The following is a 26,204-nucleotide window of genomic DNA, read 5'->3' as shown; positions in this document are numbered from 1 at the left end:
GCAAGACGTGTATTCCTCCTGCTGAAGCTTTCCTTGAATATTTGGTGATATTTATTATAGTTTATTCTCTAATAAACTGTGCTTTTATGGGGCGTTGCGGTAGCTACGCTTGTTTATAATTTTCCCGCCAAACGGAAAATTTTTCCCGCCCTTTTTTCTATATACTTGCGGGGTTCGCGTATGCACGTTGTGTTTTACATTTCCCCTGTTCTTGTATGTTTTGGGGGTTAACATAACTTATTTCTTTAATAAAAGTTATATGTGTATGTTATATGTTCACATTGCTCGTTTATTTTCTAGTGAAAATGCTCGTTTGTGAATCATTGTGGTGTGTGCGTTGTAACCATGTTTTGTTCTTTGTTTATAGCAAACAAACAATGTCTGACATGGATATATCCCCAGTCTCCACCCCCTCTACCCCTGCTCCTCGGAGTTGCGTGGTGTGCAGAAAGTTTTTGTCGTCCCGGGATCCCCACGATCGTTGCCCGTGGTGCAGGGTTCCTTGCGGGGACACCCGAAGCACCCTGTGCGAAGGTCTGGAGCCTGCGGAGTTTGAGCGGTACCGGCTGTACGTACAGTCCGTCTCCACCCCTGTGGTGGCCGGTTCGTCCGGTCGGGGTTCCCGTGCGGGTACCACCTCCTCGGCTGCGGCGGATCCCCTGCGAGAGCAAGTGCTCGGGGGACGGACGGGCGGGCAGCAGCCCAGTGGTAACGTATTACTTATAGAATATTCCGAATAGGAAAATTCTACAAATTACATTAAGTAATATGTTACCACTGTTATACCGAGGCTGACTACCACAGTAGGCGGTGGGGAGCACCTACAACCCGAATCCTGACTGCTAGCATTCCTTCCGACCAGCGGAAGTAAACACCAAGGCGGAAGCACTCAATGCGCATGCACCTAGCTAGGCGTTACCCTATAGGAATACCAAAGCACTGTCAAGCGCATACCGTAAGGCTCAATCGTCATTGCCAAAACGATTGGTGACTCCAAACGGCCCCACTGGATAGGTATTTCATCGCCGCAGCGGAAGAGAACACTGTATCCGCGTGAGCTAAATCTTAGATCAGGTTAAACAGTCGAAAAGAGGGAAATTAATTTCCTTCAGACCGTATATCCCAGAGCAAGCCTACTTAAAGTATGCATTAGGCGCGTGACCTAATTCCAGTATTCGTAAGCATGTATCACAAGGTTGGAATACACAACAGACAATTAAATGCATAATTGTCAAAATACAAATAAGGACAAAGCACACAAAAAGCCGCCCTCACCTGTGGTTTGAGTGCGCTGGTTTGCGGGACCCCAACTCCTGTACCCATGGCAGTGGGAACATTGGAGTCGACCCAGATTGACCACCGTGCAAGGTCTGACGCCTGAGGAGGTCGGAATTGCGCTGGGCACACCCCTTAGGTGCCCGCTTGCGCCGCGATCAGCGGGCCAAGACGGTGCACACTCTCCACGACGGCATCAGCGACCTGTTTGAGGTAATGATTGGCAAAATCCGAGTCAGAACGCCAGTAACAACCTCGTAATATTCTGCGAACAGAGATATTCGAGTGTAGGGCACATGTTGCAACTAGCGCCCTGATCTCGTGCGGGTTTGACCCCGCTACCGGTAACCCCCGAGACCGGTACGCCAGATCGATGACAGAACGAAGCCACAACGCAATCGAGTTGCGAGTTATGTCAACCGTGCAATTAGGGTTACACGATATGAACAGACGGTCACACCCTTGTCTACGTTCATTCGAAGCCTTAAGATAATACTTAAGGGCCCTAACCGGACACAGCGATTGTCCTCAGTATCAGCAGGATGTAAGATTTCTTTGAGTGATCTTACAGTGAATTCTCTCTCCGTTTGCCCGATTCTCTGATTCTTGGCGACGAAGCCCATGAGCAGGCCCAGGCGGACCGCTCCTTCGTCACCCCTATCGAATCGTACCTTGGCGACATCGAGTGCATGAATTTCGGATACACGTGCCGCCGTGGCAAAGGAGAGGAGAAATGCTGTTTTCCAAGTCACATGCCGGAAAAAAGCACTATGCAAGGGTTCATACAGAGCTTCCGTAAGTGATTGCAACACTAGGGAAAGATCCCAGGCCGGTGCCCGAAGGCGGCCCTTCTTAAGATTGTGCTGTTTGAAACCCTTGATAATACCCCGTATCACCGGCTCTTTGGAGAGACTGGTACCCATAGCAACGTCCCGTACCGTAGCAACGGACAAGACATAGTTGGCAATGGAACCCCCGGAGAGTTTCCGGGTCTCTCGCAAGTGAGACATGAAACGAGCAATATCCTGCACAGATTCCCATTTGGCGAATGAATGTGATGTTTACAACACCACTTCGTGAAAATAACCCAACGTGCATTATACACCTTCTAGGTAGAATCACGATGCATACTAACGTATGCCCGAGACGCCCGGCGAGAAAAACCTTTACTCCTCAGACGCTCGGTGACAACATCCATGCGTGCAGATTGAACTGCCCTGCATTTGGATGAAGCGTACGGGTGTGAGGGTGGATCAAGAGATCCGGTCTCACAGGCAGTGGAAGTGGCGACTGCGTGACCTGGGTCAGCAAGTCGGGGTACCACGATCTGTTCGGCCACATGGGCGCGATCAGTAACATTCGACAGCGAACTTCTCGGAGCCGACTTAGAATGTGTGGTATCAACGCTGTCGGCGGGTAAGCATAAGCGTCCAAGCCCGTCCAGTCTAACGCGAGAGCATCGTGATCGATGGCCCTCGGGTCCGGGACTGGTGATACAAACAACGGGAGTTGATTGTTGAACCGCGTTGCGAACAGGTCGACCATCGGACGACCCAAAAGTTCGCACAGCCACTGAAACACTACTGGGTTCAGCATCCACTCTGTGGGGCTCGGATCCTGAGGTCTCGATAGAGCGTCAGCCAGTACGTTCCGCACACCTGGGATGTGACGGGCGCGTATCTGGCACGGGACACTGTCCACCAGAGCGTAAAACTCGAACGTGAGATCGAGTAGCGAGTGACTGAGGGTTCCCCCCAGTTTGTTCACATAGGACACTACCGTCGTGTTGTCTGTCGCCAGCATGAGCCGGGCGTCGACGAGACGATGCTTCCAGTGATTGACTGCGTTGATCACTGCCTTGAACTCACCTCCCCCTCTAGATGGGCGCCCCAGCCCACTAGAGAGGCGTCTGTATACAGGTTCAACGTGGCCCGGTAGGGCCGCATAGAGACTCCTGATAAGACATTGTAAGGGACCGTCCACCAAGTTCTGAGAAGGGGTTAACTCGCTCTTGGGGAGATTAACAATCCACCCCAATTACTCCAAGAGCCGACGTGCGAAAACGAGATGGCGTGACAGGGTGTCCGTCATTCGATTTGCTACTAGCGAGTCGACCAGGTACGCGAAGTACCGGACACCCCTCCGGTGGAGGAACCCCACTATGGGGGTGGTTAACCGGGTGAACAGCCAGGGAGCGGATGAAAGACCGAATGGGAGTGCAATCCATTCATAGTGCCTGCCTTGAAAGACAAACCTGAGATACTTGTGATGATCCGGGTGAATCGGAACATGCAGATAAGCATCCTTCAGGTCGATCGAAGCGAGCCAGTCGGCCGGCATGATCAGTGCTTTCATGTCCGTCAAGCTCAACATTCTGAACTTTGGCGGCTGGCGCAGGTAGAACTCGTTGAACGATTTCAAGTTGTGAATCATTCTGAGTTCGGCACTGTCCTTCTTGGGAACTAGAAATATCCTGGAGTAAAACCCCGGTGTTATTTCTGGTAGAGCTAACTCCCTAACTGCCCTCTTCTCCACCAACCTGCCGATGGCATCGGCGAGGAAGGGAAGATCGGTTTCCGAATAGAAACCTGCCGACGGGGCAACGGTCAGCGGCGGATTCGCTTTGAGATCGAGCCGAAAGCCGTACCGAATCGTGTTGACCACCCACGGGTCGTCGAACACTTGTTCCCAATTCTCCCAGTAAGTCTGGAGTCTGGCTCCCACTGGGGAAGGAAAGGGGGGCCCGACGGGCTGCGGCAGGCGCAACTGTCCAGGGCCAAGTGACTCGGGTTCGCCTACGGGCCAACCGAAGTTGGCGCTGTCGGCATACGAACCCCTCCAATGAGAGTCACCTGGAGGGGCCCTTGCCGTACTTAGACGACTTGGGCTTCCCCCAGTTCCCCTTCTTCCCGCGAAAGGGCTGCTGAGAACCCTTACCGGAGCCCTCAGAGCGGGGCTTCTTCCCGGAGGAAGAAGAACCCGACCCCTTAGGCCTGCTGGACGCAGCATCCTGGGGCGCGCTCCGCTTCGGAGCGGCACCCAGGTGCCTATGCAAGGACCTTACAAGATCCAGTGTGTGCCGAGAGGCCTCGGCAGACACAACGGCCTGTTGTTCCTTCAGAACCCCAGGGATCTTGTTATTAAACAGGGTCCGAGCAGACCAAAGCTGCGAAAGGAGCACCTCCTGATTGGCAGCGTCCAACCCTGAAGCAACCAGATATGACTGGCGCCTAAGAAAATGGCACGTGCCGGAAACAAAGGCCAAAGCCCAGGCAACGTACTCCAGGGAAGCATTTAAACCGAGCAAGCAGTTGGAAATGCGCTGGTCTCGGTCCGTAGGAGAACCTTCGACCAGACTGGCCGCTGCAGCCAGGTATGTGTCTCCGTGAGACATTGCGAGCATGGAATGTCGTGCGAGGGTGTCCAGCTGTTGCAAGGTACCTTGTGGTACCGTGGCAACCGGTGGGGCACGGACCCCCAAAACGCTCCACATGGGCTTCCGCGGAAGGACCAGCCTCGGGAAAGGCAAGGTCATGTACCAGGAAAGACCCTTTTCTCCACGACGGTGGAGGTAACGGGAGACCCCGACCGGAGGCAGCCGTGAAGGCCGTCTCCAAAGAAGGTTTAATCCCGCGCAGCAAGGTTGATGCCGGGAAAGCCTTGTCGGACGTCTCGTCGTACACCTCGGAGGAACCCACGGAACCGTGGATTCCCCGCGGTATCGGCAGGGGCTTTGGCATGTCCTCAAAGAGGTCATAAACCATGGCCACACGGTCCTTAACCGATAGCGGAAGCAACGGTTCAGGGGAAGGACCGGTAACCACGGCAGCCGCCGCCGTACCGGCGGACCCCGCGGCCACCGAAGAGGCCGGGGACGGAACAGCCAGCGGCCTATCTTGCGATAAGGCCGCCAGCTTGGAGTCTACAAGTTTCGACAACAATGCGGCGACGGAATCCCCAGACAGCCCGAGGGCCGCAAGGGGATCCGCCGCAGCTGAGGAGGTGGTAACCGCACGGGGACCCCGACCGGACAAACCGGCCATCACAGGGGTGGTGACAGACTGTACGTACAGCCGGTACAGCTCAAACTCCGCAGGCCCCAGACCTTCGCACAGGGTGCTTCGGGTGTCCCCGCTAGGAACCCTGCACCACGGGCAACGATCGTGGGGATCCCGGGACGACAAAAACTTTCTGCACACCACGCAACTCCGAGGAGCAGGGGTAGAGGGGGTGGAGACTGGGGATATATCCATGTCAGACATTGTTTGTTTGCTATAAACAAAGAACAAAACATGGTTACAACGCACGCACCACAATGATTCACAAACGAGCATTTTCACTAGAAAATAAACGAGTAATGTGAACATATAACATACACATATAACTTTTATTAAAGAAATAAGTTATGTTAACCCCCAAAACATACAAGAACAGGGGAAATGTAAAACACAACGTGCATACGCGAACCCCGCAAGTATATAGAAAAAAGGGCGGGAAAATTATAACCAAGCGTAGCTATCGTAACGCCCCATAAAAGCACAGTTTATTAGAGAATAAACTATAATAAATATCACCAAATATTCAAGGAAAGCTTCAGCAGGAGGAATACACGTCTTGCTACGCAGACGAAGGAGACAAGAGTGAAGGGTGTCACATGGCAGCTAGGTGGCTACGCACGTGCTGCATGAGGTAATTGAGATCTCTGTGGTAGATTTCGCTATAGCAGCAGTTGTGGGAGACAACAGCCTCGGTATAACAGTGGTAACGTATTACTTAATGTAATGTTTTAGAACTGTTTACAAAACTTTGAGGATTTTAGATATATATTGTCAATATAAGTTGACATAGTTTTCTGCGGATGGTGATGGCATGACAGTAAGTATTCCAGTCTGTTCACGATAAAAACAGTTTCAAAGGCATCAGTGGAAAGTTGGTTGGTTTGTTTGTTGTTTAATGCTGCACTCAGCAATATTCCAGCTATATGACAGCGGCCTGTAAAATAATCAAGTCTGGACCAGACAATCCAGTGATTCTCATCATGAGCATCGATCCACACAATTGGGATCGATGACATGTATCAACCAAGTCAGCGAGCCTGACCACCCGATCCCGTTAGTCGCCTTTTACGACAAGCATAGTCGCCTTTTACGGCAAGTATGGGTTGCTGAAGACCTATTCTACCCCGGAATCTTCACGGGTCCAGTGGAAAGGGTTACCTACAAGCAACAAGAGTATTATGAAGTAGTTAAATTTGAAAATCGAACATTCGAGAACTTGCACTAGCTGACAACATGCCCTTGAAATGAAATAAATATTTACCTGAAACTTTGCCACAAGGAGTCACATTTCTACCTTTTATCTGAGGTTCTGAAAAGTTCATCTTTCGCATCCAATTACTGCCTATGACCAATAAAATTTATGCCTGAGTAAAAAGTTGCATAAAGCTTGTTCCTGCTTATTGAAAACAGACATTGTACATTAACTTTCTGTCTCGTCGTTGAAGATATTTTATCATCCAAAATTGGCTCCCATAGGAGCTATCGCCTGACTGAAATCAAGGAACTATAGCTACAATTAAATTGCTTTGCAGAACATTGTGACATCACAATCAAATGACATCACTTATTTCTCTGACACACATAATTTACACCCAAGACACTGTTTATTAGTATTTACAAACAGAAAAAGTCAGAACAATGATTTTGGATGATAAATAGCATCTTGCCTTGGTGTCTCAAATACATCAAGATCTGTTGATAAATATAAACATATCACCAGCAAGCCTCTGATATCTGTTACATTTATCATCTTGTTTTGGTATAATCAGAAGTCACTGGGTGAGAATCTCAATTTCACTACTCAATGTTGTTTTTGATACTTGATATTGTAATTCTTGTAATAACTAGTCTATATAATAGAAAATATCTAGAGCTGTTATCTATAACTTGTAGGATCGTCACTGTCAACACATCCCACCTGAATTACAGCACTGGTTGGACAAATAATGAGACTTAATTACAGCTGATTGCAGACCCAGAATGAAAGAGATTTAGAATAAATGTCTGGTGAGTGAGTGAGTGAGTTGGGTTTAACGCCGATTTTAACAGTATTACAGTTATATCGCGGCGTCCGCTTAATGTGGGAGGAAAGCCTGAAGTGATGCAGGTCTCGGACATTTACCACTTAGGTGAAACCCATGAGTATGGGTATGGTGCTGACAAACCTAGAAACATAATTGGGGTGAACCGGGATTCGAACCCAAAATCATAGGTTTCTGGCGTGTCCAGGGGACGCAACTCTGCACAGCGAATGGCGGTGCGTTAGACGACTGGGCCACCCGTGCCCCCATGAATGTTTGGTAGGACCACATATATGGTGTTTATTTTGAAAACTATCAACACAGGTCTTTCCTGCTGTCACATAGCATATATCTTGGCCCAGATTTCGGTCAGTCATGGGTAATAGCCCACCCCACACCTATTAACAAATGAATCAGATGGAACCTGGGCTCAATATCCAGGACATATAGATGCTCCCTAAATTCACTTATCTGTCTGTCCATCAGAAAATCATCTAATGGTCCGGATGAATAGGAACTCCTTACCTACCTAACAGATATAATATTAATGGGTCGGAATGCCCCAAACAGATACATTTATAATGATGGCCTCACCAAGAAATATTGGGGACCCCTCTGCCCTGGACTCAGCACAAAGGACATGGAGGACTGAACACAGGCTAACTGCAGTTGACTTGTCCTGGGGCCTCTGCCACACATCTTCCCAAGGCAAGAACGTTAACTGACTTTAAAAGTCCAGTTTCCACCCTTGCCGAACTATGCTGGAATTGCCTCTCCTATGGACCAATCAAGATTCCATCTCTCGCATCACTTGCGTTTGTTTCACACAAAATGGTGATGCTGAGTCAGGACGATCTGATCGACAATCAAGATTATTATTGTCTATATTATCTATATTGTGATAAAACGGGTCTTACATCGCGAAATGCATCAAATCACGTGAGCACCTTGATTAAAAACATGAAAAGATTTGGAAAATATCTGCTGACAACAAGTTGTCTATGCACATGCTTTGCAAATCCTGCAATCGACCGAAATCTGCACGACAGTTTAAGAACCGGATTTCGATTTCGGTGTGCAATTTTGATTGGACTATGCATAGCCTCTTTAGTCCAGCCAAAATATAACACCATGATACCAGCCTAGTATGGCAAGGGTGGAAACTGGACTTATAGTCAGTTAACTCTCTTGCCTCGGGAATATGGTGCCACATAGCAATCTCAATGCTACAACTGCCATAAGTCCATGTTAAAGTTTGCTTGTTTGTTCGTTGTTGTAGCATTACTGCACTTAGCAATATTCCAGCTGTATGATGGCGGTCTGTAAATAATCAAATCTGACAATCACTGTCCAGTCATTGAAATCATGAGCCTCAATCTATGCAATTAGGATATGACGACATGCATCAATCAAGTCAGTGAGTCTGACCACCTGATCCCAATTCTAACCCAGACCTTCACAGGTGTTATGTTGAAGCATAGGAGTCACGGTCGTCTTAGCGTTAGGAATGCTGTGAGGAACATGGTCTTGGCCTACAGCAGTGCTTTACTGAACCACTAAGTATTACATACTTTATCAATCAAATATTAGAATGGATAAAAATAGCATCCACTGCAAGCTCAATCAAACAAATATATCAAGACTGTTTGAATCATTCAAACTAATTCAGCTGTAGTAAGTATGCTGATTAAATTTAACTGACGTTTCTCTCTTGACAAGTTCAACGATTGTCTGTTATTAGCACAGGACTTGAGAGCATGTGCACTGTTTATTACAACTATTTGTAGTCAAAATGGCGAGTCTTCAGCCTCAAGTATGTCTCAGTTTTTCAACACTGGTCAACTATGGGAGACTCATTAAGAAAACCCCATTCATATTATCTCCTTGGGGCTCTGCTTATTTTGTTGTTATACACCATAGTTACATCATAAAATAGTTTGTTGGGAAAAGCCACACTCAGCAATATTCCAGCTGTATGACAGCAGCCTGTTGATGATCAAGTCTGGACCAGACAATCCAGTGATAGATTTATTGAGCAACAATCCACGCTCTGAGGGTATGATGACACACAATCAACTCAGTCTTCAAGCCTGTCCATTCATGCATATGGTTGCCTCATAAGACAAGCATACGATGCAAGGGCTCAATTCAATTTGACATCCCCATTGGGCCCTTAGGCCCATCCCACAAAGCGATGTAAGTGCATCTTAAATGTATTAAAATATGAGAGTTGCAATCACCGTAGCGCTAAGATCGATTTGTGGTACGGGGTCCAGGGCTCTCAAATATTTTGTTTGTTTCTTATTAAACCGCACTCAGCAATATTCCAGCAATAAGACAGCAGTCTGTAAATAATTGAGTCTGGACCAGATAATCCAGTGATTCATATCATGAGCATTGATCCTGGCAAATGGGATACGATGACATGCATCAACGAATTCGGCGAGCCTAGTCATCCAATCTGTTTGTTGCCTCTTACAACAAGAATAGTCACCTCTTACCACAAGCATGGGTTGCTAAAGACCTATTCTAACCCGGATCTTCAAGGGTGGGCTCTACAAACAGACAGACAAGGCTAACCCCACAATTAACCCAACAGTTCACACCAGTTAAGACAAGCAGAATGAAACAGAAGACTTTTTTTAAGTATTGGAAATATTACCTAAGAATATGAGGTATAAATTTCATTTTCCACAATGAGAACGAGCGAATTTCCAATCTGAGTATATAACTAAAAAAGAACCCCCGAATGCTGCAACACACATTATACTTACCCCACTGTGTTTCCACCAAACTACAAAGGGCAATAATCTTTTCAACATCATGAGTTTTTCCCTATTTTCCCGCTTTTAACAGTATTCCAGTTATATCGCAGCGTGTCAACTTAATGTGGGAGGAAAGCCCGAAATGATGCAGGTCTCAGACGTTTATCACTTCGGTGAAACCCACGAGCATGGGTATGGTGCTGACAATCCTAAAAACATTATCGGGGCGAACCGGGCTACAAACCCACAATCATAGGTTTCTGGCGTGCCCAAGGGATGCAACTCTGCACAGCGAATCGCGGCGCCTTAGACGACTGGGCCACCCTTGCCACCAGAAGTAATACCACAGGTGTATATAGCAGCCAATATTTCCAATCTCCTATAATGTAATCCAAGCATGATTACAACCTGAGTAAATGAATGAAATAACACAGCATTTGACCTGCAACAGTGAATCAGTATCGCCATCACTGCTACACTCACCCAATGTCTGGCTTTAATTTTCATGCATCATTAATGTCAAACTTGTCCACTGTTCCGCCTGTGTTTCAAGCGAAATATCAAATTTATTGTGTTAAGAATTACCAGTCCACTGGGATAATACTTCTTACAGTATTCTGATGTTGTAACATCTGTCCTGTTTTTTGTTGTATCAAATTCAAATAACTCAAATTACAAAAAATATAAATCCATTCTCGTTTAACAGTGCGAGTGCAAAACCAACTGAAAAGCTAAATATGATTGCCTGAGAAATGTTAACCCTAGCCACATTCACAGGTCACAGGTTAGAATTAAAATGACAAATCTAGTTTCAATAAAAAGAAATTCACATGCAATTCAATCATAGTCTTAACAAATAGTAATATTCAATACGGAAACCAGTTAACCTAAAATTCACGGTATTTAAGAATCTTGTATGCATTTCAAATATTATGATAAATTGGGCTACAAACTTCAACCACACATTCTATCCCTCAAAGCACCTTCATTCATATATCACAATTAAACGAACAATTTTATTGGAACAGAATCCATACTTCTCCCTCAAAATGGAAAATTAATGAGAAGTGAAAAAAGATCCCATAAATATTACTTTTTACTAGATCACCTCGTATGACTAAGTGAGAAGAAAGCAGTAATTAAATGTGAATGCTTCCCCGAGAAAGTTAGCATGGTTGTGATCGTCACTAATGTGGCAAACAGCCCAGACTGTGAGTGATGCAAGCGTGCAACTCTTCCCCATCTGAACATTAGCATCACCAACTAAATCAATATAGATGCCCACCCTGCAGAGAAGTTTGTCTTCTTTGAGAATTGGAATTACTTAATTGAGAATACATGTCTGCAGTCAGACCCTCGTTTACATACTCAACGAAGCAGAAAGAAAGTTTTATGGGTCATAATTAAAAATCGCTATGGAAACGGTACATGAAAATAAAACAAATCCCCCAAAAGACCCAAACAAAGCCAGCCCACATAAGTAGAAAAAAAATATCAAAGGATGTATCTCGAGCAGCTCAGGGGCCAATATTCGACCCAAAGTCTGAAGTGAATGTCATGAAAATTCCCAAATTGGAGTAATAGATTTTTGCCAACAAATCTTATTGCAGTAATAACTATTGTTATTGCTTAGCAGAGATGACTTGCATTGCACTGATAACAGGACCAATAAACAAGAAAAGGCCTTAATGATTAGTTATACATCTTTGCACTGAATGAAATATTAAAACACCCCTGAAATTAAGAAAATATGCATTTTTAAGAAAATCCCAATTTAGAACAAAAAGTATTTGTTTCCCAATTTGTTGCCAAGGGCACTTGGTTTGAAAATACCAGCTAAATCTCTTATTACAGCCAAATATTGGGTCTTAATTGAACAGAAACTATTCACAATCATCTCATAAAGAAATATTATCCCTCTGTGGTGTCTCAAAGTGTCGCACTATGTGATTATCCTGTTTTAATAGTCCACAAGTTTTCTGCCATCTGAAACTTAGAAAAAACAACCCTTTTCATCCCAGCCAACTGAAAAAGGGGGCTCCATCACACCATTAAATTTGTCTTGGCATCAAACATATTTATAACTCTCAAGTCATATCAAGTGGCACAAGTACATTAGACTGGGATTTTACACACATATTTTGCAAGAAGAAAAGATAAAAAATATATTTCAACATTGCAATATTGGCATCTATGTACAAGATAAACATTTCTTGACTTTCAGCGTACTGCACTGTGGCACCCAGAATACCACTTTAACAGGGCTCTGCATCCGGCATACCAAAAGGGGGTTGGCACCATTAACATTGTGACATTTTCTTTGTATTTTATTATAAATCTGACCAACCATTCAACATTTCTTATGCTTGTTTATACATGTTTTTTGCTTATTGCAGGACTCAGCAGTATTCCAGCAATATGACCAGACAATCCAGTGATTCATATTGTGAGCAATGATCCCTATCATGAGGGTATGATGACTTGCTATCAACCAAGTCACTGAGTCTGACCACCTGATTCATTAAGTCACCGTTAATATTTCTCAAGCCTACCAAAGACGATGTGTTGTGTGTAACAATCAGTGAAGTGAGTGAATATGGTTTTACGCTGTTTGATGACACCGGGTGTTCACAAAAACGGTAATCCCAGAAATCACACGGCCTACAAAAAAACCCAGGGGCATCCCAATCAGCTCAGCTTTTGGTTAGCCTGGTCCCGACTTGACTGCTCTTATAGACCTGGAATATTGCTGTCTGCAGTTTTAAGCAAAATTCACTCACATATATAGATGCCTAAATGGTAAGAAATGGCGCAAATGTGTCTTACCATGTACTGCACTGTGGGTTCATTTTTGGTGTTGTTATTGATTTTGAAAAGGTCAGAAATGCCCAATTCCGGATGATAACTGTTAAGAATGTCTAAATATATACATAAAATACCATTACTTAGTAACAAAGATTTATTAAACATGACAATTTCAGTTGGAACAATGTGCTAGAAGGATGCACTGCATATTCACTGTACTAATTGATGGTATGTATTCATAACCATAACACTGCATGGCCAGGGCATAAATTCCTATATCCACTATTTAGTCTAAACATAAATTCATAATGTGTTGCCAGCACTGCTTTATGTGTACAACAAAGTTTCTCATTTACAAGCAAGATCAGTATTTATTTCATTTTGCAGATTAAGGTAATTTAGGTTAATCTGTTTTAACATTTAAATAATGTGTACCTTATTTAACGTAATAAGCGCCCTGCTCTAATAAGCACCCACGGCGAGATTTGCTAATATATTGGCTAGTGAACAATCCCAATTAGCACCCCTTCCGACCCTTATTCGCATATAATATGCACTCGTATGTAATATGCACCCTTTATTATTGGTAATTAACTTCTGGAAAAATATATCTGTCGAATATAAACATTTCAGGCTGTCAGCATAAACCATGAAATGTATCTTTCAATTGTTTTTTTCACCAAAATAATATTCTAATAAGAGCCCCCTATTTCTAGTTTTGAGATTGCCCTGGGCGCTTATTACGTTGAATACGGTATTTCATTTTGCAGATTAAGGTAATTTAGGTTAATCTGTTTTAACATTTAAATAATGTGTATTTTTGTGTGACCTTGCCATTAATCATAAGAATTTCATTTAAATGATTTTTACATGTGGGATGGATGGATGCATTTTGTTTTTGTAGTCAATTTTGTTATTGGGAAGTATAATCTAAATTACAGTATTTAATATCATGGATGTTATTATGGCCTAACAAGACTTCAGACTTCATGTAATAAGCGCTTTGCTCAATAAGCTCATAAATCTTTTAGAATTATTTTCATATTGTTAGGCATTAACATATTTCATCATTGCCGAGAGTCGCGATTGGGTTCTTCAGTCAAGACATGACCCTAGATGTAGGACCCCATCGCGGCTCTCCGCGAATTCCATCACAATATCACATCATACCTCTTTATCTCACGTTATACCCAACAGGCAAGTGTTTCTACCTGGTATCATGTATTGTTGACATCGTGACATATATACATTACACATAGCTGTTATATATATATCAATGCCTACGAAGTAGAGCACTGTTATAGCTATTGCACTGACAGGTAGAATACTGCATGAGTACATGTTTAACATGTACTCCAATAATCGGAAGTGCTACACCCAATTAGCAGTTGATAACAGACAAGTAATATTCTTACGCGGTCATTTTGACCAGACATTCCAATTGGTACCAACAGTCGGCATTTATAAAACGGTCTGTCACATGTAAATAAATATAATATTTACTTTGGTGCAGAGAGAAATGACACTTACCAAAAGTGCTTCAAATAAATACGCAGTCAAACAGTCTATCTACGTCACATGAAGCACGGGATTTTCCTTTTGCACGTGCATCTGTCAAATGATCATAGTACATACCAGTCGATAAACTACATTCCCTTAATCTAAACATTGAGACTTACCAAGTTCGTTTTATTTCATTGTTTTAAGGTATATTCAGTAAATATGTACGCTTTATATGGCTACTTAACTACATTTGTTATAAATATCGTTGATATATTTCACTTTACGCGGTAATTATTCATTAGAACTCATTTCACAGCCTCATTTTCACTTGTCAACAAATATGGCTACCTCAAGAGATCTTCAACATGAGATCAAGGTTATTATTTATCCCTTTTCGCTGTAAATGTGACTGCGGTTATGCTTGTACTGTATTGTACTTGTGCACAATTGTATAGAAACGGTTATCACAACTGTCAGCGTGTCATCTTCAGGAAAACATGTCTTTCTATCGTGTGTGGAACCGCCCGACTGTGTTCAGCACACCTGCAGTGCTTGTATCGGGTGTCACTTTCGTGAATTATCGTTGTGGTAGACACATGTGCTGAATGCTTTCTACAAACTAACATGTTTCCATGTCATTTCAATGTAGAGATATACCATTAACAATGTAGCGTTTAAAACTGAATCTCCTTCAAAATGAAACAAACATACATCTAAATACATGCCACCACAGCATGGGTGGCCCAGTCGTCAAAGGCATCAAAATTCACTGTAAAGAGTTACGTCCCTTGTCGTATTAGGATCTCCTGATTGTGGATTCGAATCTTTGATTTGTCAGCACAATTACTGTGCTCATATTTGTGAGAAGGGGGTAAATGTCTACATTCTGCAGCACTTTGGACTTCCACATGCGTTTTGCTGACACGCTTATATGACAGAAACATCGTTCAAAGTGGCGTAAAACTCAAATGTAGCTACTTATACTTTGGAAAATACTTCATTTTGATTGGTCAGTCAATGGTTTCTTCAAATCAATTGACACATTTGATGTCAGTAAGCGCGATGAGTGATTATGGCTAAACTCAGCATCAGCTAATTGCAGCTTCCTATTAAATGTTTTGGAAAGTACTTGTGTCGCAGTCGTTGGCAATTTCAAATAACGACTTAATAATAGTAGGTCGTAGAAAGGTAAAAAAACTTTAGCCTTAGGATATTCATTCCACCAGTGGTAACATGCAGGACCAGCATATATGCCTAAAACCCCGCTGTCATAGTTACCTTTCTCTCCAACAGGAGGCAGGTGAGATGGTGGAGTACTGGAAGAGCCAGCGGCTGTCGGACAACCAGCGGGGGTTGTTGGATGCCGTACGGAAGAGAAACCTGGAGAAGGTGAACAGACTGCTTGGGAAGGGAACTGATCCCAACTTCAAAGATGATTCCAATGCGTACCTACTGCACATCATCACTGGGATGAACCAGCAGCAAGGGGGTAAACATGACCTCATCTTACGTTGTTTTCCCAAGTTGTCTGTACGAGTTTAGAATCACAGATCAGTCCATGTCAAATTCAGGGCTGTTACGATTCACTCGCGTAGTCGGTGAATCGAACCATATCCATTCATGAATTCGTTATTCGTGGCCACTAGAATAAAATGTTTATGAATATGCAATCATGTGCATTACATTCCCTATACCTAAAAATATCCATAAGAACATATATGCATAGATAAGACAACACTCTTATAATAATTAATTTGACAGAACTGTGGTCACTGGTCATTGTCGCATTTGAGCAGATACTAGTACCTGGATAAATGCAGTATATAAATGTATAATATATTAATAATTAACCAACCATGTCAAATAATTTATGTTATTATTTCACTGAATATAACAAATAATACCTCAACTGCTGACTTGTTATTGTATTCGTGAATTATAATTCGTATTCGTTACCCTATATCCGTGATATGAATCGTATTCGCCTCACAGTGTATTTGTTGGGGCCCTAGTAAAATTGCATTATTCAGTGACGTCTACATCCTTGACTGTCCGGTGTATTATGTCTCCATTCACTTTAGCTGTGGAACCCGTATCTCTGTGCAGCTCCCTAGAAACCATTTTGATATTGAGTTGTCACTATACAGAGTTACAGGCCGTTCCATAGTGTTTTCCTAACAGTCTCTATCCAAATCTGCATTGCACTTGATTAATTCAGCAAAGTGCATGCATTGTATTCTAATACAGTAGACTACAGTTATAACAAACTCCAAGGGACCACTAATTTTAGTTTGTCATATTATTTGAACACATGTATTTAAGATGTTTCTGAAGAACAAGTTTTGCATCCATACGCTTATGTCAACTCTCTTTTTGAGGAACTATTTTATTCCGCGATATAGCTGGTTGTTGTATGGCTGTCAGTGTAAACATGAAGTCACACGTACTAAATAAAATTGTGTTTAGATCTTGGCCTACATCCTTTGAGGTAGGAAATTGTCATAAAAAATTATAAGAATTGACTTTCACTTTGTGTGAGTTCATTGGAGTATAAACCTTCATAGAGTGAAAGCCAAAGAAGAGAAGTGTTTTGATTTGTTGTGGATGTCAAGTTTGCAAGTGAGAAAGTAAGTTATAAGAGAGATTGAGTTGGTCACATCATTTCTGAAACAAAGCTATGGTGGTGAATGGCCCAGGGGTTTTGATCATTATCAACTGGAGATTTGATACAATTGGATATTCAAGGATGTTGAGTCTACCATTTCAATGCTTTATCCAAACTTGTTATAGCAAATGTTGACTGTTTAATCAATATATACATATTTGTGTTTCAGTTACAAAAGACATCCTGTCATCAGTACTGTTTTTTGGCGCTGACGTGGATGTGAGAGACAGATTTGGTCGCTCACCGCTGCACATTGCATCCCGAAGCTTTGCCGATTATGTCCAGACGCTCCTGGCCATCGGCTGCGATGTCAATACTCAGGATAATGCTGGTAAAGCCATAGTGAATTATGTCCTAAACAAAAGTACTGACAAGACAGAGTGTTCACATAGATCTTTTGTCTTTCATAATGGCAGTGACCGCCTCTGTGGTCTAGTGGTAGAGCGTCCACCTGGAGAGCGGAAGGTCCGGGGTTCGATAATTGACCGCGTCATACCAAAAAACGTTAAAAGATGGTACTTGTTGTTACCCTGTCTGGCGCTCGGCATTAAGGGGCTAAAACAAGGACTGGTCGGCTTGGAGTCAGTATTCTGTGTCTGAGTGGGGTATTTATGTTAAACTGCAGCATGGTATCTTAGTGAGCTAGCACTATAAATCAGCATCAGTCCGGACAAGTACAAGCAGCCACACAAACACACACATGTACATGCATGTTGCTATATAAGTGCAATAATCTTGGACGCCACGTTAAACCCCATTTCACCTCACCTCACCTCACCTCACCTCACCTCACCTCACCTCACCTCACCTCATAATGGCAGTATCATCATATATGGATTAGAAATTGTGCTTACAAAATTAAGTATAGCACTCAAAAGAAGTTGAGGACCACAAGATTATTTCATATTACTATAGTTAATCTCACATGGTCCTCTACTTCTTTTGAGTAGTATTGATGTATTTATAAAGATGCCAAATCTTGTTTCTCTGATTATGCCAGTAACATCATAGTTGCATCAGGAATTGTACTGAACAAGTCGGAGATATTCAGATACCCAGGCTTTTATCCTAACACTGTTTAATATGCTGCTAACATGTTGTGTATGAACCAGGAATTGAACTAAGAATTCAACGACACAATCTATTCCTGCTGAAATCATTCCTCAGTTGTCTCATAAATACAAAGTGAAGCTTAGTGAACTTGAAGATATGGGGACAATCCAAATACATTGTGTCCAAAGTTGTCCTTGAGGGATGGCTTCAGTAGTTTGATCTAGGAACCCCTGTTTATTTTTACCTCAAGTATGAGGACTATGACAGGGACACCTGAGTCCCATTCCACAAAGCGATCTTAGGGCAATGATTATCGTAAGCCGATGTTAAAGTATGGGAATTACGATCACCTGAGCGCTACGATGATCGTAAGCCAATATTGAAGTATGGGAGTTACGATCACCTGAGCGCTACGATGATCGTATGCCAATGTTAAAGTATGGGAGTTATGTTCACCAGAGCCCTACTATGATCTTAAGCCAATGTTAAAGTATGGGAGTTACGATCACTTGAGTGTACGATGATCGTAAGCCAATGTTAAAATATGGGAGTAACGATCACCTTAGTGCTGAGATCACTTGTGGAATGGGGCCCTGGGCTTTCATCTTTTCAAATCCTGTCTCCTTTTTGTTTGTTTCTTGCTAAACTCCACTCCCACCAATATTCCAGCTAAATAACAAAATGTGGACCAGGCAAACCCATGATTGATGTTCTGAGAAACAACCACGCCATCACGAAGTATGATGACATGCAATGAGCCAAGTCACTGAGCTTGACCACCCGATCCATTTAGAATCTTACAACAGGCATAGGTTGCTGGTGGCCCATTCTAATCCACAATCCCTATGGGGATGTCTTTTGTTCAGGACGGACAGCGCTGATGGAAGCCTGCAGCAGTGACAGCACTGTAGCGTTGAATATTGTGCAGATGTTGCTGGATCACACCTGTAATGCATTACTCAAGGATGAAGATGGGTTTACAGGTGAGTCGTTATGACAACTGCAACATGGACTCGATTAATTTATCGTAGTGTTTTTATCGTGTGGATTCTGGTGCCACAGATATGAAAATGGTACATGGAAGAAGATTAGCAGCATAATGTGGCAAATTATTTATCAGGGTAGTGTTCACTCGTCACACCAAAGACGCGGGATCAATTCCCCAAATTGGTACAATATGTGAAGCCCATTTCTGCATGGTGTCCCACCCTGATCTTGCTGGAATATTGCTAAAAACGCATTAGCTATACTTACTCACAGATATTGCAAATTTGTAAAGCCAGTAAAAAATATTCATTTTTTGGTTATCCTGGTAAAACATTTTAATGTTTTCTGTTCTAAAATAAATAAATATATCATGCTTAATTTGAAGAACTTGCATCAATCATTTATTGAAATTGGCATCAGTCCTTAAAGTCATGACAGGAGGGAAAGATCAAGGACAGAAAATCACTTTGAGGTTAATTATTTTTTTTCATGTTTCTTCCACAAACTTTATAGTATGTTTGTTGTGAAACAAATACATTAGTTGTCTTTGGTATTTAGATCTGTATTTGGACAGTGTGTCCGAGTGTTGTATCTGGGATATTCCTGCTTCTGTTCCAGCGTTACACTGCATCTGTAAGAACTCCAAGCAGGACATCGTGGTGAGGAGAGAGATCGTCTATAAGCTGCTGCTCGCTGGCACATCGGCAATAGTCAAAGACAAGAGTGGTAAGATGGGACCTACGCCAGGGTCACTTAACCCCATGGGGAGCAATCGTTGTGCTGAAACGGACATTAACCCATACTTTAACATACACTTACAACAGTCGTAGTGCTGAGACGTTTATAAACCCATACTTAAACAAAGACTTACAACAGTCGTAGTGCTGAGATGTTTATAAACCCATACTTAAACAAAGACTTACAACAGTCGTAGTGCTGAGATGTTTATAAACCCATACTTAAACAAAGACTTACAACAGTCGTAGTGCTGAGACGTTTATAAACCCATACTTAAACAAAGACTTACAACAGTCTTAGTGCTGAGATGTTTATAAACCCATACTTAAACAAAGACTTACAACAGTCGTAGTGCTGAGACGTTTATAAACCCATACTTAAACATAGACTCACATCAGTCGTAGTGCTGAGACATTTATAAACCCATACTTAAACAAAGACTTTCAACAGTCTTAGTGCTGAGACGTTTATAAACCCATACTTTAACATAGACCTACAACAGTCGTAGTGCTGAGACGTTTATAAACCCATACTTTAACAAAGACTTACAACAGTCGTAATGCTAAGATGGCGCAGTAGAATGGGACCTGGGGTAAGTATGTCCCAGCACCCCAAGCATGTCTTCCTGTGGAGATCCTGATCATCAATAGGTAATGTTTGTCATAACAGCACACCAGAGTGACAATGTCCAAATGTGTGACCTGACTGATGGTTGTCAGTGTTCTCCAATGGTGGGTCTACCCAGAGAGCGGAAGGGTCGGGGGTTCGATCCCCTGGCCCTGTCATACCTTAAGACGTTAAAAGATGGTACTTGTTGTTACCCTGCCTGGCGCTCAGCATTAAGGGGCTAAAACAAGGACTGGTTGGCTCAGAGTCAGTATACTTTATCTGAGTGAGGTGTTCATGTTACACTGAGGTATGGAATCTCAGTGGTCTAAGCATAAGCTCTGTCTAGAATATGCAATCACACACGCACATGCATGCACGTCGCTATACAAGTGCAGTAAACTTGAAAAGGACGTTACACAACACTTCTCCTCACCTCCAACAGTGTGGAATGCTGCTTATACCCCTGTACTGTGTGGCCAAGGATTGATTTGTTTCAAGGACAGGGGCAGTCAGGTAGCCTAATGGTTAAAGCGTTGGCTCATCACGCCGAAGACCCGGGTTCAATTCCCGACATGGGTACAATGTGTAAAGCCCACTTCTGGTGTCGCCCACCGTGATATTGCTGGAATATTGCTAAAAGTGGCGTAAGACAATACTCACTCACTGTTTCAAGGACACTGAAAAAGCAGGGATATCGCTGACTGCACACATAAGTGATGATGAACTTGCACAGGCTATACCTGCCCTTTATAAGTCACACATTTTCAGTTTCTATGCCGAACATTTTTTAACTATCGGTACATTTGTACTATAATGAAGCCTCTTTCACTGCTCCTTGCAGCCCACTGCCCCATTCCCAAAAGCAATTGTAGCGCTAAGATGGTCGTAAATCCCGTACCTTAATACCAGTCGTATGCTACAATTGCTCTGCGGGACAGCGCCAATATATTTGTACTGCTTAAACTGAGTGACCTTCTTGATAACAGGGAAATAAATATTTCTATTTCAACCCACCTGTGCTGTTTGTTGATACCCAATATATAAACCATTCACACTGTTTTTGTACATTCAGCATAAATGCAAATATCCTCTTTTCATTTTGGCAACTTGTTTTGAACTCCTGCAGCACAGACTCCACCATCAAACCTCACTCTAGTCCGCTATCCCAAGTCGACTAAATTGTGATGAAGATAAGTAACAATCCAATGATGGTAGTTCTCAGTGACTAGCAGCATTGGAGGCATAATTGTGAACCAGTTCTCAATGCTTCAAATTTGCAACAAATTGGAACTGAATTAACTGACAGGTTTTTGTCTCTTTCAAACAGGACTAGCTTCAACACTGAGGACTAGGGAAATAAGGTGTCCACTATTCCTCTGGACAAGTCTTAACATAGGCTGTGGTCTGCCACTGATGCAATAATACACATGCTGTTTCATTAGATTACACTGAATCACTCATTGAAGTCAGACACTGTTCTGCTGTATGAAGATCAAGTCATAATTCTATTCTGAACGTCATTGAGGGAAGCACCAGTAAAATGACCATTCGTGTACCATTGGGGAAAAAAGCTGTCAAGTGACATGCCCCCTAGCTGTCTTCAAGCTGTAGTGTGGAACTAGACCAGTGTCTTGATGTATCCACATTCACTCCTATCCCTGGCCATGGTCCTCTCCACACAGGGGCCAGCAGCAGTTGCTACAGACGACAGTTCGATTAACAGCAACTTAAATATGCATGAGGACTACCGGCTGTGTAATGAGATCGCTGATCTTTAAACTCTGTTTCACAGCAAGTTGCCCAAAAGAGAAGAAGATATTTGCATTTATGCTGAATTCACAAAACAGTGTGAATGGTTTACACATTGATTATTAACAAACAGCATAGGAGGGTTAAAAAAGAAATATTTATTTACATGATTTCTATGTGAATGTTATAAGAAGAGCAAGGTAAGATGTTTTTGGTTTGATTTAGTGAAATTGTAGCCTGGGGGCTTGTTTCATAAAGCACTTGTTGTGTGGAAGGGGTACTACACTAGATTTTCCACTCAATTTGGTGATCACGTGACAAAGGAAATGCTAAAGGACAAATTGGCCTGCAACTCATTGCCTTGTACATGTATAATATATTATCATGGTGACATCTAGGTAGGTCTGCAAAGTCTAATTCCCCTGAGTACCAGCTGGTTACTGACAGAATGGGAGTCAAGCTATCTGTATCAAGCAGTCTAGCCCGGTTAGAATAATGGGAGATAGTGTTTAATAATGTTCTATGTGGTAGAAGTCTTTGGCATGACAGATAAACTGTAGTCATATGAAAACATGGGGTGTTCTTTAACTACTTTTGAGAACCACATTAAGTAAGGATAAGAATTTATGGATGAACAACTTCTTTATTACAATTAAGAGCGACGTTTCGGTGTAGGTTCTAACACCGTTATCAAGCAAGTGTTAGAACCTACACCGAAACGTCGCTCTTAATTGTAATAAAGAAGTTGTTCATCCATAAATTCTTATCCTTACTCAGTACTCCAACTTCTAAATGCCTATCAAAGAAGAACCACATTGTCAGTAATCCCCTTACAGACATTGCTGCAAGCTACGAACCTTCATGTATTAAATGTTTGTTACGATATCTCTTTAGTTTCTTTCAGTATTATATGGTTTATGTAGGCAACAAGACAAATTTCTCTCAATATTTGCTGAAGGCCGATTTCCCTGCAAAATACTTTCTTTTTAATTGCATTACGATAATTTTGGTCTTTGAAACTTTGCCATGGCACTGTAAGAGTGTCTGCTGTAATCTGATTGGTTAAAAAAACTTTTTAAATTGATTCTGGAAGTCTTGTGGAGTTATCACTGCGTATGAATACAATCTTACAAATTGAGAAACCGTTCCCATTCGTATATGAGGTTTAATTCACATTTATCAGAACAACTTTTGATTTATAATCAGGCGATTTCAGTAATCGCAGAAGCATGTGATGTCATCCATTGACGTCGTCACATTCCAAGGTGATGTCACAGCATTTGGAGTCACATCTTTCTCACAACTGAGAGATTTCATGTAGAGAGAGATATACTAATAACCTTTGTATTTTATAATGTCAGTAAACATTCTGTTTCCAGATTTGCAGTTGTGACTGAGTATCAGATACCCAGAAGATTTAAAATTTGAGTCTTCTGGCTAATGCCTTTAGTTCCAAATTGAATTTCCAGGTATCAGATGATTAATAACACCCTCAAGTCTGAAAACATTTAATGTTTATCTCCTAACTGACTTCCTGTTTCAGGTAAGATGCCATTGTGTTATGAGCTCGACAAGTTCGTCAACTGCTCCCGGAGAAGGTTCACCGATGCAGAGTTTGAGGTGGTGATAAGTCTCATCCAAGCCGGTGCCAACTATACAAGAAGAAACAAGATGCACGAACGATGGGTGAAATATGCCATCAATTTCTCACAACCGACTTTCCTCAAGAAACTCCTGGAGTTGATGCATCCGGTGCTGAGTCTCGCCTCACTCAAACATCTGCGGAGAATGTGTCCTCTAATTGGGAATGACGACCAGGACATCACCAAGGATATTCAGTTGTGGATAACTAGCGTATCATCTTTGAAGTCTCAGTGTAGGATTGTGATCCGAAGTGAACTGAAGGGAGACATCCTGCTGAAATCAGAACTTCTTCCTCTTCCAACGTATCTCAAGAAATATTTGGTTTTATCAAATTGACGATTTTGGCCTTGTAAATTCTTAATATATTTCCAGAGATACAGAGGAAAATGGTTTGTTTGTTGTTTTATGCCACATTCACCAATATTCCAGCTCAGGATCAGACAATCCAATGATTGACTTCATGAACATCGATCTCCGCAATTGGGTTACGCTGAGGTGCATCAACCATGTCAGCCAGCCTTGACCACCCAATCCCATTGGTGCCTCTTATAAGCATGAGTTGCTGAAGACCAATTCTATCCCAGATTTTTACAGCTAATAGGAAAGTAGTATCGAGAGAAATATGAAGTGTGTTGAGGGAAATATGACTGCATCACTTGAAAACAAATCTCATATACTACTCATCTGTTGATAATGATAATCAGATATGACAGATGTTTCAATATACACTTGACATTAAGAGAATTGGTTTTATCATGGAAAGATAAAACAATATCCCTACTTTTAGGGGAGTAATTTTTTTTGGAGAAAATATAGAATAGTTTGTTCTGCTGTAAAATCAAACAGCTTCGTGAAACTTGCAACTTAAACATACAGACTCATGTCTTTGGTCTGATTTTTTTAACATTAGCTGGGGGTAGAGTCCGTGACATATTATGTGGTGACATTGTGTGCAAGTGATGAATTATATATACAAAACAAAAATAGTCGTCTTGTTAAATTTGTTAGGGACTCTAATGAAATGAATTCATGGTCCTGTACCATGTCATTTTGTGACGAGTGAAACAAGAACATTCACCGATATTGTCCATCACTGCAGTTTTCCTGTCAGTGTTGTGCCCTGTGTGGATTCCAGGGTAGAATTGTTGCCCAGCCACCTCTGATGATGAAGGAGACTAAATGGATGGATGCTCAGACTCGGTGACCTGGTTGATTGTGTGCTCTTGTACCAGACAGGTTGGAACATTGCTCATATCAATCACTGGTTTGTCAGGTCTGAGCTTGAAGATTTAGCGACTGCCGTCTTACAGCTGGAATATTTCTGACTGCTGCGTTAGGATGAAAGCAAGGATAATTGCAGTTTTCCTGTAGTGATAAAAGCAATATGACCAACAAGCGAGCTGTTTCCCTTTGTGAGACTCAAAGCTGCTGTAAAAATATATTTTGAACTCAGTGTTGCAGGCTGACTTGGTGCTGGAAAAGACCTATCACAAATACTTCACGGTCTTGTGTGCAGTACATTCCCCTTGGACAATATGCAGTGTCAATGACGTGAAACATCACCAAGTATTGAACTGACATTAAAAAGATATCCATGTATAATCAAAATGTTAAAATACCTTGTATTTATCCTATACATCTGCAGGAGCAATCTCTCAAACAAGTGTTTGTGGGGACAGACTTGAGTTTATGTGATGGACGATTATTCCATGGCTCAGTCCTGTTGTGTTGAATATATTTGTGTAACATTGTTGGCCGGTGTTGATAAAAGCCATTTACATCAGCACTTAAGACTTACTGACTTGACAAATCTATTGCTGAAGAGAGGTACGAAGCGTTGTGTTCACTGGGGAGAGGATGCCCATAGATTGTTACCGTCAAGTATGTTAATGACATATTAAAGATGCTTCAATTTTTGAAATCATTGTCGTGTATTTTCTGGTGATTAATCACTACAAATTGCTTGTTTGAGTCACAGCAAGATTCCAAAGAATTGTGTGCTGTTGATTCTGTAGTTATAGTTGTATAGTAAGCTACTGGTGTCAACACTGGGTGGTACAGATTTTCTGAGTTGAGTGGGCTTGTAACAATTTTTCAACATCAGTTCCAGGGATTTAGTTTCAATCACATATAGTTTGTGAGTGAGTTGGATTTAATGGACGCTTTTAACAGTATTCCAGTTATATCACGGCGTGTCAACTTAATGTTGGAGGAAAGCCCGAAGTGATGCAGGTCTCAGATGTTTACCACTTCGGTGAAACCCACGAGCACGGGTATGGTGCTGACAAACCTAGAAACATAATCAGGGCGTATAATTTGTGATTGACACTTT

At 42.3% G+C, this 26,204-nt stretch overlaps 3 protein-coding genes across 3 annotated transcripts in view; 1 reads left to right on the top strand and 2 right to left on the bottom strand.

Annotated features, from left to right (window-relative positions):
- The window catches only part of LOC139459567 (uncharacterized protein C1orf21 homolog), a 99,411-nt gene extending 84,871 nt beyond the window's left edge, over positions 1-14,540 (bottom strand). The window contains exon 1 of the mRNA XM_071241119.1: positions 14,455-14,540. The gene's annotated coding sequence lies outside the window, so the exon portion shown is untranslated. The remainder of the gene's footprint in view (positions 1-14,454) is intronic.
- Positions 3,296-4,284, bottom strand: LOC139459435 (uncharacterized). Its single transcript, XM_071240882.1, is given in 2 exon segments — positions 3,296-3,505; positions 3,508-4,284. Coding segments are annotated over 2 exon segments (987 nt in total).
- Positions 14,541-14,767: 227 nt separating the features above from the next.
- Positions 14,768-24,670, top strand: LOC139458829 (ankyrin repeat and SOCS box protein 10-like). Its single transcript, XM_071240256.1, has 6 exons — positions 14,768-14,803; positions 15,721-15,916; positions 17,262-17,423; positions 19,012-19,128; positions 19,751-19,858; positions 23,772-24,670. The coding sequence occupies exons 1-6, from the start codon at positions 14,768-14,770 to the stop codon at positions 24,206-24,208; spliced, it is 1,056 nt and encodes a 351-aa protein (XP_071096357.1). The 3' UTR covers positions 24,209-24,670.
- Positions 24,671-26,204: the final 1,534 nt, after the last annotated feature.

Source organism: Haliotis cracherodii, unplaced genomic scaffold, assembly GCF_022045235.1.
Source record: "Haliotis cracherodii isolate W230 unplaced genomic scaffold, xgHalCrac1.p SCAF_13, whole genome shotgun sequence".
NCBI classification, from domain to species: domain Eukaryota; kingdom Metazoa; phylum Mollusca; class Gastropoda; order Lepetellida; family Haliotidae; genus Haliotis; species Haliotis cracherodii.
Note: the sequence above shows the minus strand (reverse complement) of the source record. Positions and strands in the feature narration are given on the sequence as shown.

What these genes read in the sequence shown, in the direction of transcription:
- LOC139458829 (XM_071240256.1), top strand. Translation starts at nt 14,768, where the DNA reads ATGGCTACCTCAAGAGATCTTCAACATGAGATCAAG. An exon ending in GATGAACCAGCAGCAAGGGG is followed by an intron (nt 15,917 to 17,261) that starts GTAAACATGACC and finishes TTTGTGTTTCAG; the next exon opens with TTACAAAAGACATCCTGTCA. An exon ending in GGATGAAGATGGGTTTACAG is followed by an intron (nt 19,129 to 19,750) that starts GTGAGTCGTTAT and finishes CTTCTGTTCCAG; the next exon opens with CGTTACACTGCATCTGTAAG.